This window comes from Danio rerio, chromosome 6 (genome assembly GCF_049306965.1).
Source record: "Danio rerio strain Tuebingen ecotype United States chromosome 6, GRCz12tu, whole genome shotgun sequence".
Lineage (NCBI taxonomy): Eukaryota > Metazoa > Chordata > Actinopteri > Cypriniformes > Danionidae > Danio > Danio rerio.
In genome coordinates, this window is record NC_133181.1 from 41,751,741 (window position 1) to 41,771,208 (window position 19,468).

General features: G+C 34.8%; 1 protein-coding gene and 1 long non-coding RNA gene across 3 annotated transcripts; one reads left to right on the forward strand and one right to left on the reverse strand.

Moving 5' to 3' along the window:
* Window positions 1-783: 783 nt before the first annotated feature.
* Window positions 784-16,689, reverse strand: os9 (OS9 endoplasmic reticulum lectin). Of its 2 annotated transcripts, NM_001075108.1 has the most exon segments (15): window positions 784-1,179; window positions 2,333-2,442; window positions 3,301-3,519; window positions 6,576-6,810; window positions 6,905-7,141; window positions 7,787-7,878; window positions 9,087-9,129; window positions 9,220-9,326; window positions 11,360-11,521; window positions 12,550-12,751; window positions 13,400-13,498; window positions 13,692-13,768; window positions 13,989-14,052; window positions 15,960-16,136; window positions 16,510-16,629. In NM_001075108.1, coding segments are annotated over 15 exon segments (2,010 nt in total). In that variant the 5' UTR covers window positions 16,558-16,629; the 3' UTR covers window positions 784-1,041.
* On the forward strand, window positions 15,936-18,860 carry LOC141386323 (uncharacterized). The gene is made up of 2 exons (XR_012408080.1): window positions 15,936-17,571; window positions 17,669-18,860. It is a non-coding gene; the product is annotated as an uncharacterized lncRNA (long non-coding RNA).
* The last annotated feature ends 608 nt before the right edge of the window (window positions 18,861-19,468 follow it).

The following is a 19,468-nucleotide window of genomic DNA, read 5'->3' on the forward strand; positions in this document are numbered from 1 at the left end:
CTCACACTCTATTTGCTCCAACTCTGTATCAGCTTCGCAATAGGGGCCCATATGTTTTTCGTTACCATCAATTTTCAAAACATCTTCATATACAAGACGCTTGTGTGTAAAGGGTACTCAAATGTTAAAAATCAGTCTAAGGCACTCCAAAAATGTGGAAAAATATTAAAAATCCTTTATTAACATGGCTATTCCTTAAAAACAGTTAGCCTGATGAAGACAGTTATTTTCATGTGTAGCCACAGTTTTAAGGAATAGCCATGTCAATAAATGCTTTTTAAAATTGTTTCCAAATTTTTTGAGCGCCTTGGACTGATTTTTGCTGCTTTATTATGATGAATCCCTCATCCAAAGAGCACAGACACATTATTTAAGCTACCCCTGAGCACTTCTATTTTAATTCTGGTAATTAGATGTTCTTTATTTTTGGCGAAATGTTAATCTATGACTAAACAGCAACCATACATTGAATTATTTGCTTATAGGTCAGAGGCTCTGGGTTTGTTAGGTTGTTTTGCATGACATGCAAGACAAAAAAAAAATTTGATTTAAGGTGAAGGGATTCTGACCATCACCACACTCAATCCCTAAAAACAGCTCTGCATGTATCCATATTTCCCTGCCATTGAAAGGCAATCCAAAAGAACATCACTGTTTGTCCACTGATGAGAAAATGTTGGCATAGAGATTGCCTGCAGACTAACTGATGTTTGTCTGGAGGTGAAAGAGGAGGAAGGAAGGGCTTTGTCACACACTGACATGAAGCACAACACAACTCAAAGGTGAAGTGCATTTGTATATTTGTTCAAAGAAGCGACCACATAATATTCTGACAAGCTACAAACAACTCACAGACGCTCATACAGAAAAAATTCCCGGCAGTGGATTGAAGCCCTCAAAAGTTTTTAAACATGAACTCGAATGGTCTGAGAGGGCAGTTTGGTTGCGACGCACACTGTAAAGTGATTACCAGGCTTATAGTTCAGAGAATGCTGGCTGGCCTTCTTCAAAATAACAGTGCTTGAGAGATGAGGAAAAGGCTCAAAAGTCTGCTTCGTCAGAATCACTGTTTCCTGTGGACTGACTCTCATCCTGCTTTTCTCCCCAGACAAATTTGTAATTGTTTTCCAACTCTTGCTGTCTTTTCTGCTCTTTGTACACCTCCTCTGTTCCTCCTGTCTACAAAGAAAGAGAACACCAATTTATTTAGGCAGAGGCTATTTGCATAAAATAAATATAGTAGCACATATTTGTACACAGTGTAAATAGCATCTGCCTCTATTTAAATACTGCAAGTGCAAGTAGATATTAGTGGCTGTTTATGCTGACTAAATAAAGCAGTATTTTTTTAAGCATTATGCAATTTAGACTCCATGCAAATTACATTTATTATTATTACTACAGTATATGTATATTAATATTAAACTTAATATTATTACATTAAATAATAATAAGATAATTACTATTATAAATTCAATACAAATCTAATTAATAAGGAAAAATATTACTACATTATATTATTACTATTACTACTACACTTATTATTGTTTTTAAATTGATAACAACAAGAAATAAATCAACAAATTTATAACAATAATATAAAAATAAATCAATTAATAAGGAAAAAAAAGTTTATATTATTATTACAACAATATTTATTATTTTTACATAAATAATATACTAATAGCAACAACAACAACAAAATAAAATAATAAACAAATTTACCATAATAATATAAAACAAATTAAATAAACAAAGAAAAATAAACATTATATTATTATTATTATTATTACTTCTACTACAACACTTATTTCTACATTAATAATAATAGTTTATAACAAAATTTATAAAATAAAATGTATAACAACAACAACAACATAAAATAAAATAAATTGATAAAAAATATTATTACAACTACAACATTTATTATTGTTTCTACATACTATTAATAATAATATAAAATAATGAATTTATAATAATAATAATAATATAATAATATAATAATAATAATAATATTTAAAAATCCAATTAATAAGGAAAAATATTATTACATTATATTATTATTACTATAACACTTATTTTTTCAACATTAATAATATACTAATAGCAACAACAAGAAAAAGAAATAATGAACACATTTTTAACAACAACAACAACAACAACAATAATAATAATAATAATATAAAAATAAATTAAATAATAAAGAAAAAAATATTACATCATCATATTATTACATAAAGGGGACCCTTGGGTTTGCTTTAGCCTCAAGGCCCAATAAGATCCTTTTGCATCCTACAGGTGATGGCTTGTTTATCTCTGTTTAAATTCATACCAGAAGGTTGATGAGAAGCTCTCTAAATGATTTCGTATCCTCCTCAGAGAGCCACTGGTCTCCTGCTTCTTCGGCTGTTTTACGGGTTAAAATCTTCACCTCGATCTTTCCTGAAAAACATGTCAGAAATCCTAAATCCTTTTTTTCATTTGCATACATTTATTTAGACAACTGTACTTTCACAAACACAGTCATACTAAATAAAGAAACAATTATTATTTTCATTCCCATACACACAGTTAAAAGAAAGAATGAAAGGAAGCAGTCACAGAAATGATGCATGCAATGAAGAGCTGAAGGAAAGACAAATGAAGTGCAGTCAAGCTCCTAAATCTTCACATTCTGTCAGCATGAACATCAAGTCCAATCCAAAACCAGTTAAACTGGTAGCACAGCCACCCGGGTTCCTACTGACAAAATGATTGTGTGCTAATCCTATGATGTTTTCTTTCAAAGCTATTCTTAAGACCTCTTTTGAAAGCCAGCATCAAGGGAACAAAGTCACCGCACCGGTATTTGAGAAGATCGCTTAAAAAGTATACTTCATCAAAAAACATGGGTATTTAAATCACCAGTTACTTACTGTTGAATATAAAAGAAGATACTCTGAAAAAATGTACAAAACTGGTTGCCACCGAAGCCAGAATATCTTCATTTGTGCTCAACAGAAAGAAAGAAACTCTTGGAACCTTTCAAGGATGAAAAAAATGGAGATATAATATTAATTTTTGGGACAAAGGCCCTTTTAAATTGAAAAGTACCCTGATCTTGAATAACAGAAGAGTCAAAGTGAAGAAAAACAAAAAGATGTCATTAAAAAAACAAGTTACTCATCCCAAATCCCAGATTAAAAAGAATAGTTTAAGGTTTTGAGAATGAAAGATAAAAGTTTTTGCTCCACTCACAAAGACACACACACACAGGGAAATAAGCATACTTTAGATTTGTGTGTGTGTGTTCTGGCCTACCTTCGGCCTTGATGCCGGCTCTCTCTAGCTGCTCTTTGACCACTTCATGAATCTGCTGCCACTGGGGGTCGCCCTCGCCCAGTTCCTGCACCTTCACACCCCCCTCATCATCATCACCATCATCGTTGCCCCCGGTAACCGCTCCTGCAGCCACACCTCCGCCCACCTTATACTTAGTCACCCTGACTTTTACCTGCTCGCCGCCGCCGCTGCTGTCCGCTTGGGTGATGTGAGACAGAGGGAAGGGTAGGGTTACCGCGAGTACATCGCAAAATAAAATCCCCCTGCCCACTTTGTATTACATCAAAAGACAGAGTTGCACAGCAGTATGGCAATGTGTAGAATTAAAAACAGCGGTGACAGTGATTTCATCATGAACATCGTTTATACAGTGGCATCTAAAAAGTATTTTGACTGCTGATCATTGAAAATAAGTAAACAAAAATACACTACTATTGAATAGGTTGAGGTCTATGGAAGCCCATTCCTGCCACTGAATAAAAAAAAAATACTAATAATAAAAAAAAATTATAAAGTCAGAATTCTGAGTTATAAAGTCGCAATTCTGAGTTATAAAGTCGCAATTCTGAGTTATAAAGTCGCAACTCCGAATTATAGTCAGAATTCTGAGTTATAGTCACAATCCTGAGTATTTAAGTCAGAATTGCGAATTATAATTGCGTTTCCTGTTATGCCAACTGACCATAAATGCAGTGTTAAAGATGCATGCACATTAGCTCATAATCAAAACATAAAGCCTATATCCAACTTTTTATTGTTTATTCTGACTTAAAAACTCACAATTCTGACTCAATAACTCTGAATTCTGACTTAACAACTCACAATCCTGACTTAACTCGCTATTCTGACTTTATAACTCGCAATTCTGACTTTATAACTCACCTTTCTGACTTAACTCTGAATTCTGACTTAATAACTCTGAATTCTGACTTAAAAACTCGCAATTCTGACTTAATAACTCAGAATTTTGACTTAACTCAGAATTATTACTTTATATATTTTTTTTCATTGAACTCATTCTTTATTCAGTGGCCAGAACGGGCTTCCATAGAGGTCAGTAGGAATGAATCAAAATACTTTAAAAAATATTACAAAAGATTTTGTTTTAAAGAGGCAGTTAAGTAAAATGAAAATATCTGTCATCATTTACTTTTTCTCAAGTGGTTTAAAAATGTATAATTTTTTTTCTGAAATGCACAAAGGAAGACATTTTGAAGAATGCTGGAAACTGGTAGCCAACTACTAAACATTTTTTGGTAGAACTATGCCTTTAAAGCAGCACAACTATTTTTGAAACTGATAATAATAATAATAATAATTGTTTCTTGAGTAACCAATTTCTCATTTGTCATGTGGCAATTCAATTCAAACTCCAGAAATAAATTATATTTAATTAAATACATACTAAAACAGACTGTTCTGTTTTTTATTGTATTTTAATTAAATAAACAAAGCCTTGATAAGCAAGATATCCTTTCAAAACCCTAAATCAAGCCAATCCCAAACCTTCAAATAGCAGTGTATCATAAAAAATTACAATAAAAAAAATTATTAATACTTGGCTCGTCACTATAATCAATACATAGACTTGACGTCAATAATTTTTGGTGATGCAATATATATGGCTCATACATAAAAACTAGCAACATTTTAGCTGTTTGCCCAACCTCTCGATCTGTATTGAAGGTTTCAGTGTCAGTATAGTTAAAAACACTATAGTATTAACTATAAATTATTTGGTGTCTGACAAATGAAAAGAAATCTGGTAGCAGATATCACAGCCTCTGTTACTTTTTGCATTGCACATTTTGTTAACATTTACTATTATTTAATTGTTTAGGAAACACGTTTTCACATTCCATTCTGATCGCAATGCCTCATTATTAAAATGTCTGTAATTAAATAAAATATTCCTAAAAATAAAATATGATGTTTTCTTTGGAAGAGTGTACTTGCATTGCAATAATATTATACTGTCATTCTGGGATTATATAATGAGTGGCATAAAATGATCTTAAAATTACAATATAGTTTCGCAATATATTTTGCCCTACAGCACCTTGTCATCCTTTCCAGTTGTAAGAGCAACAAATATAAACTTGACTTCTAGTTTATCATTTGGAAAAGTAGCAGAGGATAGATTTTTCTGTTGAACTGCATCTCTATCATCACAAATACTGCAGAAGACCTATTGGAACCTGCATGGACCCAATATTTTCATAGAAATCAGACAAGTTTGGCGAAGGAAAAATCATGGTTTGGGGTTAAATTCAGTATTGGGCGTGCAAGAGATCTGCAAAGTGGATGGCAACATCAACAGCCTGAGGTATCAAGACATTTGTGCTGCCAATTTTATTGAAAACTAGAGGAGAGGGCAAATTCTTCAGCAGGATAGCGCTCCTCATACTTCAGCCTCCACATCAAAGTTCCTGAAAGCAAAGAAGGTCAAGATGCTCCAGGATTGGCCAGCCCAGTCACCAGACATGAACATTGAGCATGTCTGGGGTAAGATGATGAAGGAGGCATTGAAGATGGATCCAAAGAATCTTGATGACCCGGGAGTCCTGCAGGAACGCTTTCTTTACCATTCCAAATGACTTGTGTCAGTGCAGTCCTGCAAGCTCATGGCAGTCATACACTATTTTAATTCTTTTTTCACTGCACCATGACTTTATTCTATACTGTACATTATTTCTGTTAAGTGACAAGACTTTTGTCTAAGCAAAGTCAGACCTTACTGTCCTAATTAAATAATTAAAAATCAAGTCATGATCATATTTTGGTAAAATAAGCGTAATTTAGAGGCCTTTGCCTTTCATATAAGCCACTTCTGATACTAAACAATCAACTAGAAGTCAAGTTGTTATTTGTTGTTCCTAAAACTTGGATAGGCAACACGACTTTTGTCAGATAGTGTAAATCGTACAACAGAAAAGCAGATATCATGACAGGCATAATTAATACTTAATAATTTCTCTTTGAAATCAGTTAGAAAAAATTATTTGCCATTAATTGAAATGGTCTAGCATCAGTTGTTTGTTGATGACTACTTTTTTGAGCCACTGTATAATGCAAAAATACAAGCCATGCACACACAGACATTATACTATATATGTATAGTATAATAAGCTCATAAGCAGATTCTATGAATGCTTGGGGTGCACAGATGAAAGTTAGAGACATTTTAATGAGCCATCCATTCTACCATCTGTTCGCTCATGCACCTGTTTCCCCTCTGAGGTCTCTATATTTACCTGGTGTTTTGGGAACCAGATTTGGGTTGCCAGAAGAAGAGCCTCCCTCTGTTTTATGCGGTGAATGTGTGCTTTTATCCATTTCTGCATTTTGTTCTGTTTCTGCTTGACTCTTATGTTCAGTCTTGTCTTCAAGACGGTCCAGAAGTTTCCCTAGTGTATTTTCTAGAGTTTGCGTAGCCTGAGAACGATCAAACTCACCCTTAAGGCCTTCATTTTCTAACTCCTGCTGAGCCTAGAAGATTAAAACACAATAAGACAATGTTCACTGACAAATATTTAACTGAAGGCATAATACATACAAAGGTGTTAAGAGTATCAACTCGTACTTCCTCTATGATGTTGTCAAACTCTTTCTGCATCTCTTCTTTTATTTCTTCTATCTTGGACGAGGGAACGGATAGATCTTGCATCTCATCCTCAAACTCCTGAAGCAATGTTTCATCTTCATCTACATCCTCAACTTCCACCTCCACCTCTGCTGTTTTCTCCTCTATTTTTTCCTCCTTCTCCTTCCTCTTCTGAGATGCTTGCTGGTTTTCTTTTTCCAGCTCAGCTTTCCTGTTCTGAACATACAAAACAGAAATTAAAGTTTGAACAACACATGTTTTTAATGGGTAGTGACTCTTTACTTGACAGTGTCTTGAAAGGACACCTTGGACGCAAAATCGACTTTTGGAAACTGTTTAGACAGAACTGTGTGTAGGTACAGAAATAGTGTGTCCACAGTCATATTACAAAACAGGATACAAATCCCAGTGATTTTGAGGAGCAGGAGTGCGGTTTTCCCTGCCCACCGTATTGACTGACAGGAGCATATTAACATGTCTTTGTAGTTATGTGGATCTACACATGTCCACAGAATAGGATTTGCAAAGAAACTGGGATTAAAAGATACATTCAGCTCTCTGTGATCAGTTGTATCTCAAGAATGAGTTTAACAAGTTTTAATTTTTTTTAAAACAGAGCATGTTTAAAACAGAGCATGTTTAAAACAGAACATGTTGGGTATTTTGAGCTGAAACTTTACAGACATATTCTGGAGACACCAATGACTTCTTACATCTTGTAAAAGGGGTAAAATGGGAGCCCTTTTAAAATAGGTTGTAGCTGAAAATTTTTAAAAACATCATGCAATGGCAACTGGCAAGATTTGGAAATGGCTAGAGGAAAATTTGGCTGATAAGTTAGACTTTGTTAAAAATACAAACCTTTTCGTTGCTCTCTCTGAGGTGTTGTACAAACTTCATGAGGTCTGCGGGGTCTGTGATGATTTTAAAGTTAAACTTTTCCTCTCCAAATACTGAACAGAAAAAGGAAATGAGGACAAAGAAAGTGATTTAAGGACACAACATCTAGTCTTTTTAGACAGTTCACTTATGAGATCACTGATTTGGACTTTTATATTAAATATAATATGCGAGATATTTAGGGCCTAAACACTCACCAAGCCAAATGAGAGAAAAATTATATCATTTTACTGCTTAAACATTATGAAATACTTTACAAACAATACTATTATTTCTTTATTATTGATTTAATGTTTATACTTAGATTTAATACAAAACAAATAATTAAACAAATAAATTAAAAAGTAATTAGATATGTTTTTTGATTAAATCATGCATAAAGTAAAGCAAAATATCTACAATAATAGTTGCCAAAATAGCAAAATCATTTAGCCCCTGAATAAATTTGTCATAAAAACTCTCTGGATTTAGTATGGGATTAATTATGTATATGGCAATGCTGATGTTTTTGGTCCTGGCAGTAAAGATCTGCTACACTGCTGCTGCTTTGATAATTATGGCAGAGCAAGTACTGAGACCTGCTACAGCCAGCATATGCACATACATGTCGTCTGAGAAAATAACATGCGGCTGCTGCAAACATATTATGCATAAAAACTCCATAGCACAGGGGTGTCAAACTCGATTCCTGGAGGGCCGAAGCCCTGCACAGTTTAGTTCCAACCCTGCTCCAACACACTTACCTGCAGGTTTCAAACAAGCCTGAAGGACTCAATTAGTTTGATCAGGTGTGTTTAATTAGGGTTGGAACTAAATTGTGCAGAGCTGCGGCCCTTTTGGAACTGAGTTTGACACCTGTGCCATAGCAGATCCAAACACAGGTGGAGCTGGGGTGGAAGAGGGTCTCCAAAAACATGCAGCAGCTTGACAGCGTAAAATGACGCAGAGCATTTCAACTCATGACGCAGGGGCAGATTAGGTAACCAATCAGCCTGCTTGCGCATAGTTTCATGGCAGAAATTTTACAAATTGTTAAAAATAAAGTTTTGATTGTACAGCACAGCTTTACTTGTTACATAACATCTATAAATTTATCACCCTTAAATCAAGACCAATTTTAGCTTCATAGATACTGTAATTCTGGTTGTGTATGGTACTCATTAATAAACTAAATAAAACTGATGCTACATTTTTGATTCAAGAAAAAAAAACTTCTTATGCAACATAGTTACTTTATGTTTAATTAAAATAATTGTCTTACAATCATTTTCATGTAATTGGTTGTCCTGTGGCTCCTGAGGGGTCTGTAAGAGAGTTGTAAAATGAAGTAAATGACCAAATCTCACTATGAAGATGTCTGGTTCACATTATGTTCATTTCCAGACAGTTTGTACCTCTGTGTCAGGTGTGCTTGGCTTTGTGTGTGCTGGTTTGGTAACTCCTTCCCAGAAGTCTTTGTCCTCTGGCTCTTCACTCGTCGACTTCTCAGCAACTTCACCCTCTGTTATATCACACATACACAGATATTTGTTTGAAGGCTGCATGGAAGCTGCTAAAGAGACAGCTTAAAGAAGAGAACAAGAATGTAAAAGCAAGACTGAAATAATAAACAAAAAAGCTACAAACTATACATGCACAAGACGACACACCTGAATGTTTTATAAAAAGATGTGAAAATAAATACTGTAATACAATGTCAGAGATTGCCATTTTAATTCATTTTGTAGTTAGTAGGTCAAAAACTAATATGATAAACATATACATTGGTGACCCAAAGAGGTTTTGCAGCCACATGCGTCAATCATATTTTAATATTCTTAGACTTTGTCGAGAAACAGGAAAAACATGTTAACATGCACCCCAATTTAGCAATTTTGGTTGTTCAGAAAGTGTTTTTTTTTTCCAGTCTAATGAAAAGAAAACATGCAAAATAGACTTCAAAGTGCTTCTTTTGCCGCATTGTATAAAGATTTTAACTATAATATGTATTTTTAAGGCTTTTCACAGAGGAATATTTTTACTGTCTGTTCACAGTAATTTCTGATGACAAGACGGACTAAAATCCCCTTGGTAAAATTCTATTGCTCTCTGGGTCTCTGCAGGCTAAAACTTTATGACCATTAAGACTGAAATTTTATACTTTTTTTCTAATGGCCCAGTTACTTCTGTAAATAGTTTTTCCATTAACAAAAGGTCATGTAAATGGATGTGTTGCTTTCGTTTTTCCCCCTGATTAAGTAATTTAATTAGGCGAATTTGCTGTAAAAACGTCTAACTGTCATTGTGAATTGCATCTCTTTGCAATAAAAATGTTTTAAGATGGAGTAATGGTAATTGAACTGATTGGGGAGATTTAACTGTTTTAAAATGATTTAAGACCAACAGCACAATATTTTAGTGAATTTAAGACTTCATAAAGCCTAAAACGTTGTTTTTGAATTTTAAGACATTTTCTGTCTGTTCACAGTAATATTTGATGAAGAAAATCATAAAAATCTGTAAAATTGGTAAAAATCTATTGTCAGGGTTTTTGCAGACTTCCAAGACAAATGTAAGACTTTAAGACCATTGAGATTGAAGTTTTATACTTCTACAGGGCTAAACACTATAAGGATTTTTTCTAATGGCCCAGTTACTTTTGTAAATAGATTTTCTATTAATAAAAGATCATGTAAATGAATGTGCTGCTTTAGTTTTCTTTCCCTGATTAGGGAGTTAAAATTGGACAGTAAAAAGGCCTAAAATTTTGTTTTTGCCCATTGACTCCCTGTGCTCTAATCTAAAAAAAACAATGCGATTTTTTTCTGTCTGTTTGCAGCAATATCTAATGACAAAAACATACCCAAATCTCACTTGACAAAAAGATATATTACTCTAATGTGTCTGTCTGTTCAAAACAATATCTGATGGAAAGACATATCCAAAATCCCCTTGGTAAAAATCTATTAATCTAATGTAAAAATAAAATAGAGAGAGAAGAAGAAGAAGAAGAATTCTGAAGCTGATTTCCTTCAATGTTCTAATTTTTGTGTTAGAAATCTATGCAAAACAGTGCATATTTGTTTAAATTATGCCTTATTTGCTTGTTTAATCATATATAAACAATCAAATAACTAAAAAAAGTGTGGTGATGCCAATATTTTTTACACTATTTATTAGCAGCGTCTCCTTAAAAACTGGTCATGAAAACAAAACATATAACCACGGGCGCTGCTAGGGGGAAAAGTTAGGACCATTCCAAGGACCCACGCCGTTTTGGGGGCCCTAGAGTTACTATTAGTAACCATGTACAAAGTTGTACAATTCTACAAAGTTGTCATAGGGCCTGTACTGAACAGCAGCGCCCCTGTATATATCACTTCTCACCAACTCAGTTTTATATTTCCTTTACACAGCACCACCCAGTGCATTGAACTATAACTGCAGGATTGAGGTTGAAAAACTCAAGACTGATTTTGAGGGTGTTGTAGATGGCCTTAAAACTAACCCAGTCATACAAGTATAAAGAAATCAAATCACAGTCTGAATGCTGACCTTTTTTTTGGGCCTTGGAAACTGGAGGCTCATCAGAGCTAACTGCAGGTTCCTCATCTGTTCTGTCATCCAGCACACCTTTGTTCTTGTCATCCTTGGACAGAATTTCATCCAGGTTTCTGAGCTCCTCTGAGATCTGCTCCACTTTACGTTTGGTGTCAGCTGAGACAGAGAGAGAGGCAACGACAGATGTCTAGGTGCTAAAAATAATGAATCAATTGGAGAACAGAGTACAATTAAATGTAGGCTGATTGCATCTCCGGAGATCTAATCTAATAGGACAGAACTTGGCAGCGAGGGCATTTTTATGAATAGTGTAATGAGTGATAAGGAAAGAAATTGTGAATAAAAATATCTGATTATGATTCTGAAGGTTTCTATGCAAGTAAGTATACAGCACTGTATGTGTAAAAGGTGAAAGCAACAACTGTTGAATAATGAACGGAGTCACAATAGACTGGGCTTAATGCGCTGCCATAGCAATCCATATCCTGTTATTGTAATAGTAGTGTAATTAACATTTGACAGCATATAGGTCATCTCTCCTGGGTGAGCAGGGTTATAGCTAGTTAAAACCACTAGCACAAAATTAATGCTGTTACTTGATGAAATAACATCAACTCAAACAATATAATACATTTTTTTTCTGGTAAATTTCCTAAGATATATTTTACTTTTTGTTTTGTATAAATTAAAATAAATAAAATCAAAATTACAAAAAATACAGAGACAATTAATAAACACAATCAAGGCGGAAGAAAAACCATACAACAAAAATATAAAATATATAAATAATATCTTTAATTTCGATCAGTTTGATTTTACCTGTTAAAAAGTAATTAAACAGTATACAAATACAAAAACATGATTAATTATTTTAATTGATATATTATTGATATAATAAAAAAATAATACAATTTTTAAATTTATTAACTGATTTTTAAATGCATTAACTCATCTTTTAAACACAAAATATATCCTCCTCAACATCTCACAGTCATGCAGTAAAGTGAAGGATTCTTTGGAGACTCTTGACAACCATATAAACAGCAAATTAAGTGTAGCTAATTAATGTCATGTTAACAGAATCACAGCAAAATCATTTGTAACATTGGATATTTTCACCAATCGATCCCTAAATTACAGTGCCTTGATGTAAAGTAAAAAAAATCATCACCTCTCATACTTACAGACTTGAGCCTTGACGTAGTCCATGTACTGCTGGGCACTGAGAGCAGGTTGGCACACAATGCCTTGTGGTTTGGCAGTGGACGGTGGGCGCAGAAGGGGATGCTGGCACGTGCGAGAGGTGTGGACTGTCAAGACGTAGCGGCAAGACTGGGGTTCATCCACCCGTGAAATGAAGTCAGTAGAGCCTTCCTCACACACAAACTGTTAAAAACACAATATACATATATAGATTATCATTGCCATTAGATTAAAATACAATTCTATGTTGCTGATGTAAACTACTGGGGTCCGTTCTTTGTACCTCGCTTAAACAAAGATAATCTGACAGATCCTGGATCTTTTAATCATGATAACTGGTCTCTGGCTGATTTGGTTCTTCAAACAAGTTTGTGAATCAGATCTGAGATTATTGCATGTGCTTGTTGTAAAGGACAGATCTATCTAGCCTCAATTTGATCTACCTAGGATTGATCCATTTAAGGATCTATCTAACCTTAAATTGTGTGTGTGTATGTATGTATGTATGTATGTATGTATGTATATATGTATGTATATATATGTATATATATATATATATATATATATATATATATATATATATATATATATATATATATATATATATATATATATATATATATATGCATTACTTGAGGTCTAATGAGCTCAACATCTGTATAGTGAAGGTATTCTACAGTGTGTGTGCATACAGCAGCAGAATTAAGAAGACTAGTCACAACAGTTAACTAGTGTCCTTATTGTTTATTGTTAGCCATTAGACTGACTTCAATAATACTCTTTCTTCATTATTTTTCTCTATAGTCTGGAATATGGCACTTAGTATCTTACTCTGACTTCCGTCTCTCTGGGACTGCCGTTTAAGTCACATTTTGAGCCATTGACATATGACTGACTGTGATACCTCTTCAGCTTATGCTGCTTAGATGCCTGAAAAAAAAAGATCAACAAGATTTTAATTTTGTAACTACAAAATATATAGAAGATAACTACAGACTTGTTAACATAAAAGTGGTTAATAAAAAATATTTACTGCTAGTATCAGAATTCCTAATTTGAATTGACAACATTTACAGACATTTTATTAGGACAAGCAAATCAAGATTAACAAACCTGACCTTACCTTTGCAGTTTCATTCGTCCAGTCAAACTCTGTATCATAATATCCCAAAAACAGTACATCTCCCTTGATCTCCGAATCTGCGATCACATATAGGGAACACATTTCAAACATCTTGAAATATTTAATAGTATATATTTATAGGCAGTGCATTTTCCTGAAAGGCTTCTGTCCTAAATTCTCTAAATTCCTTTCCATCTACTAATAAAAAACATGTTTATACAGGCAGTGCATATATATTTTTTAGACCATGTAAAACTCAATTTATCCAAGACACATTAGATAAAAGATTTAACCTGCCTTCTAAGTGGTATTGTCTGATGTGCTGGCCGTAGCAGAACTCATAGGTCCACCAGTCTTTGGTCTGCAAACAAAACATGAACAAGCTTCAGATCACAGCGACATGTAGTTTATCATTTTAACATGACCTAAAATGACTATAAATGTACATCATTTATTACGTCTTAATTTACACATACTCTACATAGCCACTCCAAATGTGCTTTTTTTTCAAAACAACATTTTTGATTGAGAGAATATGATCAGAGAGAACAGTTTTTACTTTATTACTACAAACTTTTACACAAAACAGAAAATTCTGTCATCAATTACCCACTCTTCACTTGTTCCAATCATGTTTGACTTTCTTCTGATAAACACAAAATAAGATATTTAGAAAAAAGCTGGAACCATTCATTTCCATAGTATTTGGTTTTCTTACCATGAAAGTCAGATGTTGCTGGTTGCAAACTTTCTTAACAATGTTTTTATTTTGTTTGAAACCACACGAGGGTGAGTAAATTTTTATTTTTGAGACTCTTTAAGTACCTGCACTTTATTGGGGTATTTTATTATGGGAATCTTTTGCTTAACTGCAAAGCATAATATTTGACTTTTTACACCCTTATATTTGTTAAAAAATGTGTTATATTTATTTATATTCAATTTGCAAATCGCACTGAACCATTTATTTTTAACTGAAGTGGACAATTCTCAAGTCTGAATGGAAGATGCTTTAAGACTGACTCAACTGTAAATTAAAATATAATTTATTCTAGTTAATGGAGTTTACTTTAAACACGCACTTCAGTTTTTGTCAGCTTCTGCTTTGAATTCTTGAGCTTTGGCTGTCAATATGTTAATTTTTTTCAGAAGTTTTATAAAACTATATCTCATGATTATACAATAGTTATCGTTGTTGGCGTAAATGGGAATTTAGACCATTTTTGTATAGTTGTTTTAATATGCAGGAATATATGCTGTATTTTATTATTGGCTGCACACTTGCATTATGATTATCAAATAATTTTTATAGAACATTATACTATAATGGCCGAGAGAGCTTAACATGGTGCAATTTTAAGAAAGCACATGCAATTACAAAAAATGGTAATTAATTAGGAACAGATGTTCATCCGTTTGACAGCACATGTGACGCAAATCCTCACAACGGAAACACATTTTTAAAAAAACATTGCATTCTCACAACACAAACAAATTAATAAAATGTGCTGCATTTTCTTACAACGCATTCAAATAGCCTCGTAACACAACGGAAATGTTTCAAGGGGATCTAAATCATGAGAGACCTGGATATTTAGGTTTTGGCTATTTAGGATAATAACTACTAAAGACAAGGGAATCAGGATGTTCCAATAAACAAACCAAGAGAACTCACCTTTCAACAATCACCTACAATTTCAATGAGCAATAGGCATGGCACAGAAGCGCCTGTCACATTCATGGGTCCACCTGAAACATTTCCATTGTGTTCTGATGTATTGCGTTGAGAGAGAATGCAGCAGGTTTTCGTAAATCGTTTGTGTTTTGTGAAAATGAAGCACATTTTTAATGTGTTTGCGTTGTGGGGATTTGCACCATGTGTGCTGTCAAATAGATGAAGATATTTTTCTTAATTTACTGGCGGTTTTTTGTAATTCCTTTTGTTTTCTTAAACTGCAGCACATCAAGCTCTCTCTGCCACCGTAATATACATTAAAAGAATATTAGTAATCAAAAAAAATGTTTCTTGTAAAATAAACATTCAGCAGCCAGTACTTAGTAATAATATGTTCATTTTAAGACTAAACTACATCAAAAGCACTTTCAAACTTTTATTGGAGTCATATTTTATTATTATTTTTAATTTGTGTGCTTCATCCACCACTCCAGACTACACAACTTCTAATATCTATCTAGATCTGTGCCTGTGGATGAGTATATTCAGAGCTTGTGTATATTTAGTGTGCGAGTGACTGTGACAGAAACTACCTTAATCAGACATGCTGCCGTCTGCATGGGCTTGAGGAGCTCAGGGACCCCGGGGCCGCTGTAACCCTGCACATCAGGCTCTGACACCGGGTCCTGATGGAAACGCACTGCCTGAGCTGGTAAACGACACTCATACAGCTGCTTGTATTTGTTAGAGACCAACATTACATCTTCCATCTGAAAACAGGAATAGAAAGTCAAAATTAGAAAAGCAGAACTAGGGAGAGGTGCAACAGTTTACAACACAATCAAAAATGTAACTTCACCATGCTCATTTTCAACATATATATTAAAGTCATATTGTATTTACAATCAGGCACAATCTGTAGCATACCTGTGGAGGCACAGTCCAACTAACGTTATGCTAATAACCTGTCACAGCTAATTTACCATTCTTTAATTTAGCTATTGTTTTACTATCCTATATTCGACTATTAGACACCGAAACACGTAGTTGTTAATGGCAAATGTGCCATGCTGTGCTTAAAGCTAACAGCTGTTTGTTTGTATCAAACAAACATCCCCAGCTAGCTGCATCCCACAATCCTACCTGTCCCATGATAACAGGATCGGGGAGAATCTGTATGCCATATTTCATTTCGTTTAATTCTTCTAGATTCAAAAAGGCAAAGACAGACAGGAGACATGTTAAGAAAAACACATATAATCCTCTTAACCACTTAATCAAGGAGGAAGCCATAGTTCTCTCATATCGCAAACAAGCGTTGTCAAATGATTTGTTATTTGGTGCATGGCAGAGCGCTCTAGGGAACGTGGATTGGACAACGTTGTTAAAAGCGGACACCTTATTGGATGTTCAAAACGTCAGTCATGTTCAAAACGTGCGCTTATTGGAAAGCGTGTTGTAATTACCACCCATCATCCACGAAAATGAGTTCTATTGGACCCGCTGAGAACATGATAAGCAATGTAGTGTTACGTTTTAGACTCACGGGGCCGCTGTGGAACACATGAGAACCGCAGCCTGTCAAAATGATGAGAACACACACTGAAGTTTGAGATGGTGCTTTTGTCAAAATCTAACAAGTGAGAAATACACTCTGTAAGTGAGAAATATAAAGATAAAGTAAAATGTAATGTAGATTTTAGCAATAAGCAAACCACATATTAAGATGACATCCTTGACTTAAATATGATTAATTAGTTAATTATGATAAAGTTATTACACTAACATTCATTCATTTTCTTGTCGGTTTATCCCTTTATTAATCTGGGGTCGCCACAGTGAAATGAACCACCATCTTATCCAGCAAGTTTTTACGCAGCGGATGCCCTTCCAGCCACAACCCATCTCTGGGAAACATCCACACAGACATTTACCCACACACTCATACACTACAGACAATTTAGCCTACCCAATTCACCTGTACCACATGTCTTTGGACTGTGGGGGAAACCAGAGCACCCGGAGGAAACCAACAAGAAGGCAGGGAGAACGTGCAAACTCCACACAGACACGCCAACTGACCCGAGGTTCAAACCAGCGACCCAGCGACCTTCTTGCTTTAAGGCGACAGCACTACCTACTGCGCCACTGCCTCGCTTATATAGCGCTTTTTTTGGACACTCAAATCGCTTTACACATTTTTGGGTGAATCTCCTCATCAACCACCAGTGTGCAGCATCCAGATACCATTGACGCGACGGCAGCCATATTGCTCCAGTCCAAACCGCACACCAAACATCAGCTGATTGGTGGAAAGGAGACAGAATGATGAAGCCAATTATGATGGGGAGGAGGCCATGATGGACTAAAGCCAGTGGGGAGTTTTGGCCAGGATACCTGGTTTTAACCCCTACACTTTTTTGAAGGACATCCTGGGATTTTTAATGACCACAGAGAGTCAGGATCTCGTTTTAACGTCTCATCCGAAAGATGGCATGTTTAGGTTATTCATTAGCAGTTGAAGTTGAAGTTGTCCAGATGCAAAACATTTTTCTCATCCTCCTTTGTTTATGTTGAGATATTTCACTTTAGGCTAAAGACCATAAAAAGATGTAGCCTATCCTTTGCCATAAACGTTATATTACTGAATCTACACAAAATTCAGATGGTATTAAGAAGATATTGCATCTGAACTCTTCAGTTTTTTTCAAAGTGAATAATGAAACGGAATAATTGAAACATACAGAGATAAAGTCTAGGTGCAGTTTTTTTTTCTTTTTTTTACTGCTGGCAGTACATTACATTTTACAGCAGGGAGCACTTATGAAAATAATATTTTTTTTCGCTATGTAAAGAAATCTAAGTTAAATAAGTTACATATACTATACAGCCCACAATTGGGGCAAAATTTTAAAATGTTAAACTTTATTTGAAAAAAACAAAGGTTTTTTTGTGAATACATCGTCAGTGAATTAAAGACGTTAGAATCATGGCAAGAAAATTTAACAACTAAATGAAAGTGAGGCATTGAGAATAACCAAAGGAAACCTCACAGAACAGTGTCAATTGTGTCAATCAGTGTCATTTTTAAACCTGATCATGACTTTTTCCTTCGGCTTCGGTCCCTTTATTCATCAGGGGTCGCCATAGGAGTATGAACTGCTAACTTATATGTTTTACACAGCGGATGCCCTTCCAACTGCAACCCAGTACTGGAAAACATCCATACTCACTCATTTACAGGCATATAATACGGCCAATTTAGTTTATTCAATTCACCTATGGAGCATGTCTTTGGACTGTGCGGGACACCGGAGCACCAGGAGGAAACACATGTGAACACGGGGAGAACATGCGAACGCCACACAGAAATGCCAACTGATCCAGCCGGGGCTTAAACCGGTGACCTTCTTGCTGTAAGGCGACAGTGCTAACCACTGCACAATCATGTCATTGGCTATGACTTAAAAATAATAACAAATATTTTTCTCTGATTTATGTTAAATTATTTTTTTCATGTTTGCTCAAGTGTGGGTGTGTGTGAACTTCAGAAACTGAATGTGTATCTGCATATTTTGTCCACTGTAGACAGCATCATTGATTACAATGATTTGCTTTTGACATTATGCCCTCGCATCTGGTGTGCTGATTCTCAGTAAGCTGGGCCTTTTGTATAATAATATAAAGCCGATCTATCAGGATTTTCTAGTGGAATAGATTGAGAATTTTATTTAGAGATCTGTTTCCAATAGTGACACCACACTTTTACATGGGATACACCAGATGCCCCTACAAAGGAAATTGAACAAAGGATACTTCAACAGAAGAACGCATGGACTAGCATTAACTTGACATTAACTTGACATCAGTAATAGAAGGAGGAAGAACAGGAGTGGCATCTAAAACAATATCAAGGATGCAAGAGTAGCTAGTGAAGTTGAGGAGGGCAGCCAGCCTGTGCAGGACTGGAGAAATCAACCAGGAAGAGTTCTGTTTTGAAGAAATAGGAATCTCAAAAAAAAAAAAAAAAAAAAAAATAGCACAGCTGGACTGCTGAAGGACATCAGGAAGCAACATCTAAAAGAAGCCTGACTGGAAATGG

What these genes read in the sequence shown, in the direction of transcription:
- os9 (XM_005166042.5), bottom strand. Translation starts at nt 16,659, where the DNA reads ATGGCTTCCTCCTTGATTAAGTGGTTAAGAGGATTATATGTGTTTTTC. An exon ending in ATCCTGTTATCATGGGACAG is followed by an intron (nt 16,137 to 16,509) that starts GTAGGATTGTGG and finishes TCCTGTTTTCAG; the next exon opens with ATGGAAGATGTAATGTTGGT. An exon ending in AGCTTCTCATCAACCTTCTG is followed by an intron (nt 1,180 to 2,332) that starts GTATGAATTTAA and finishes CTTTCTTTGTAG; the next exon opens with ACAGGAGGAACAGAGGAGGT.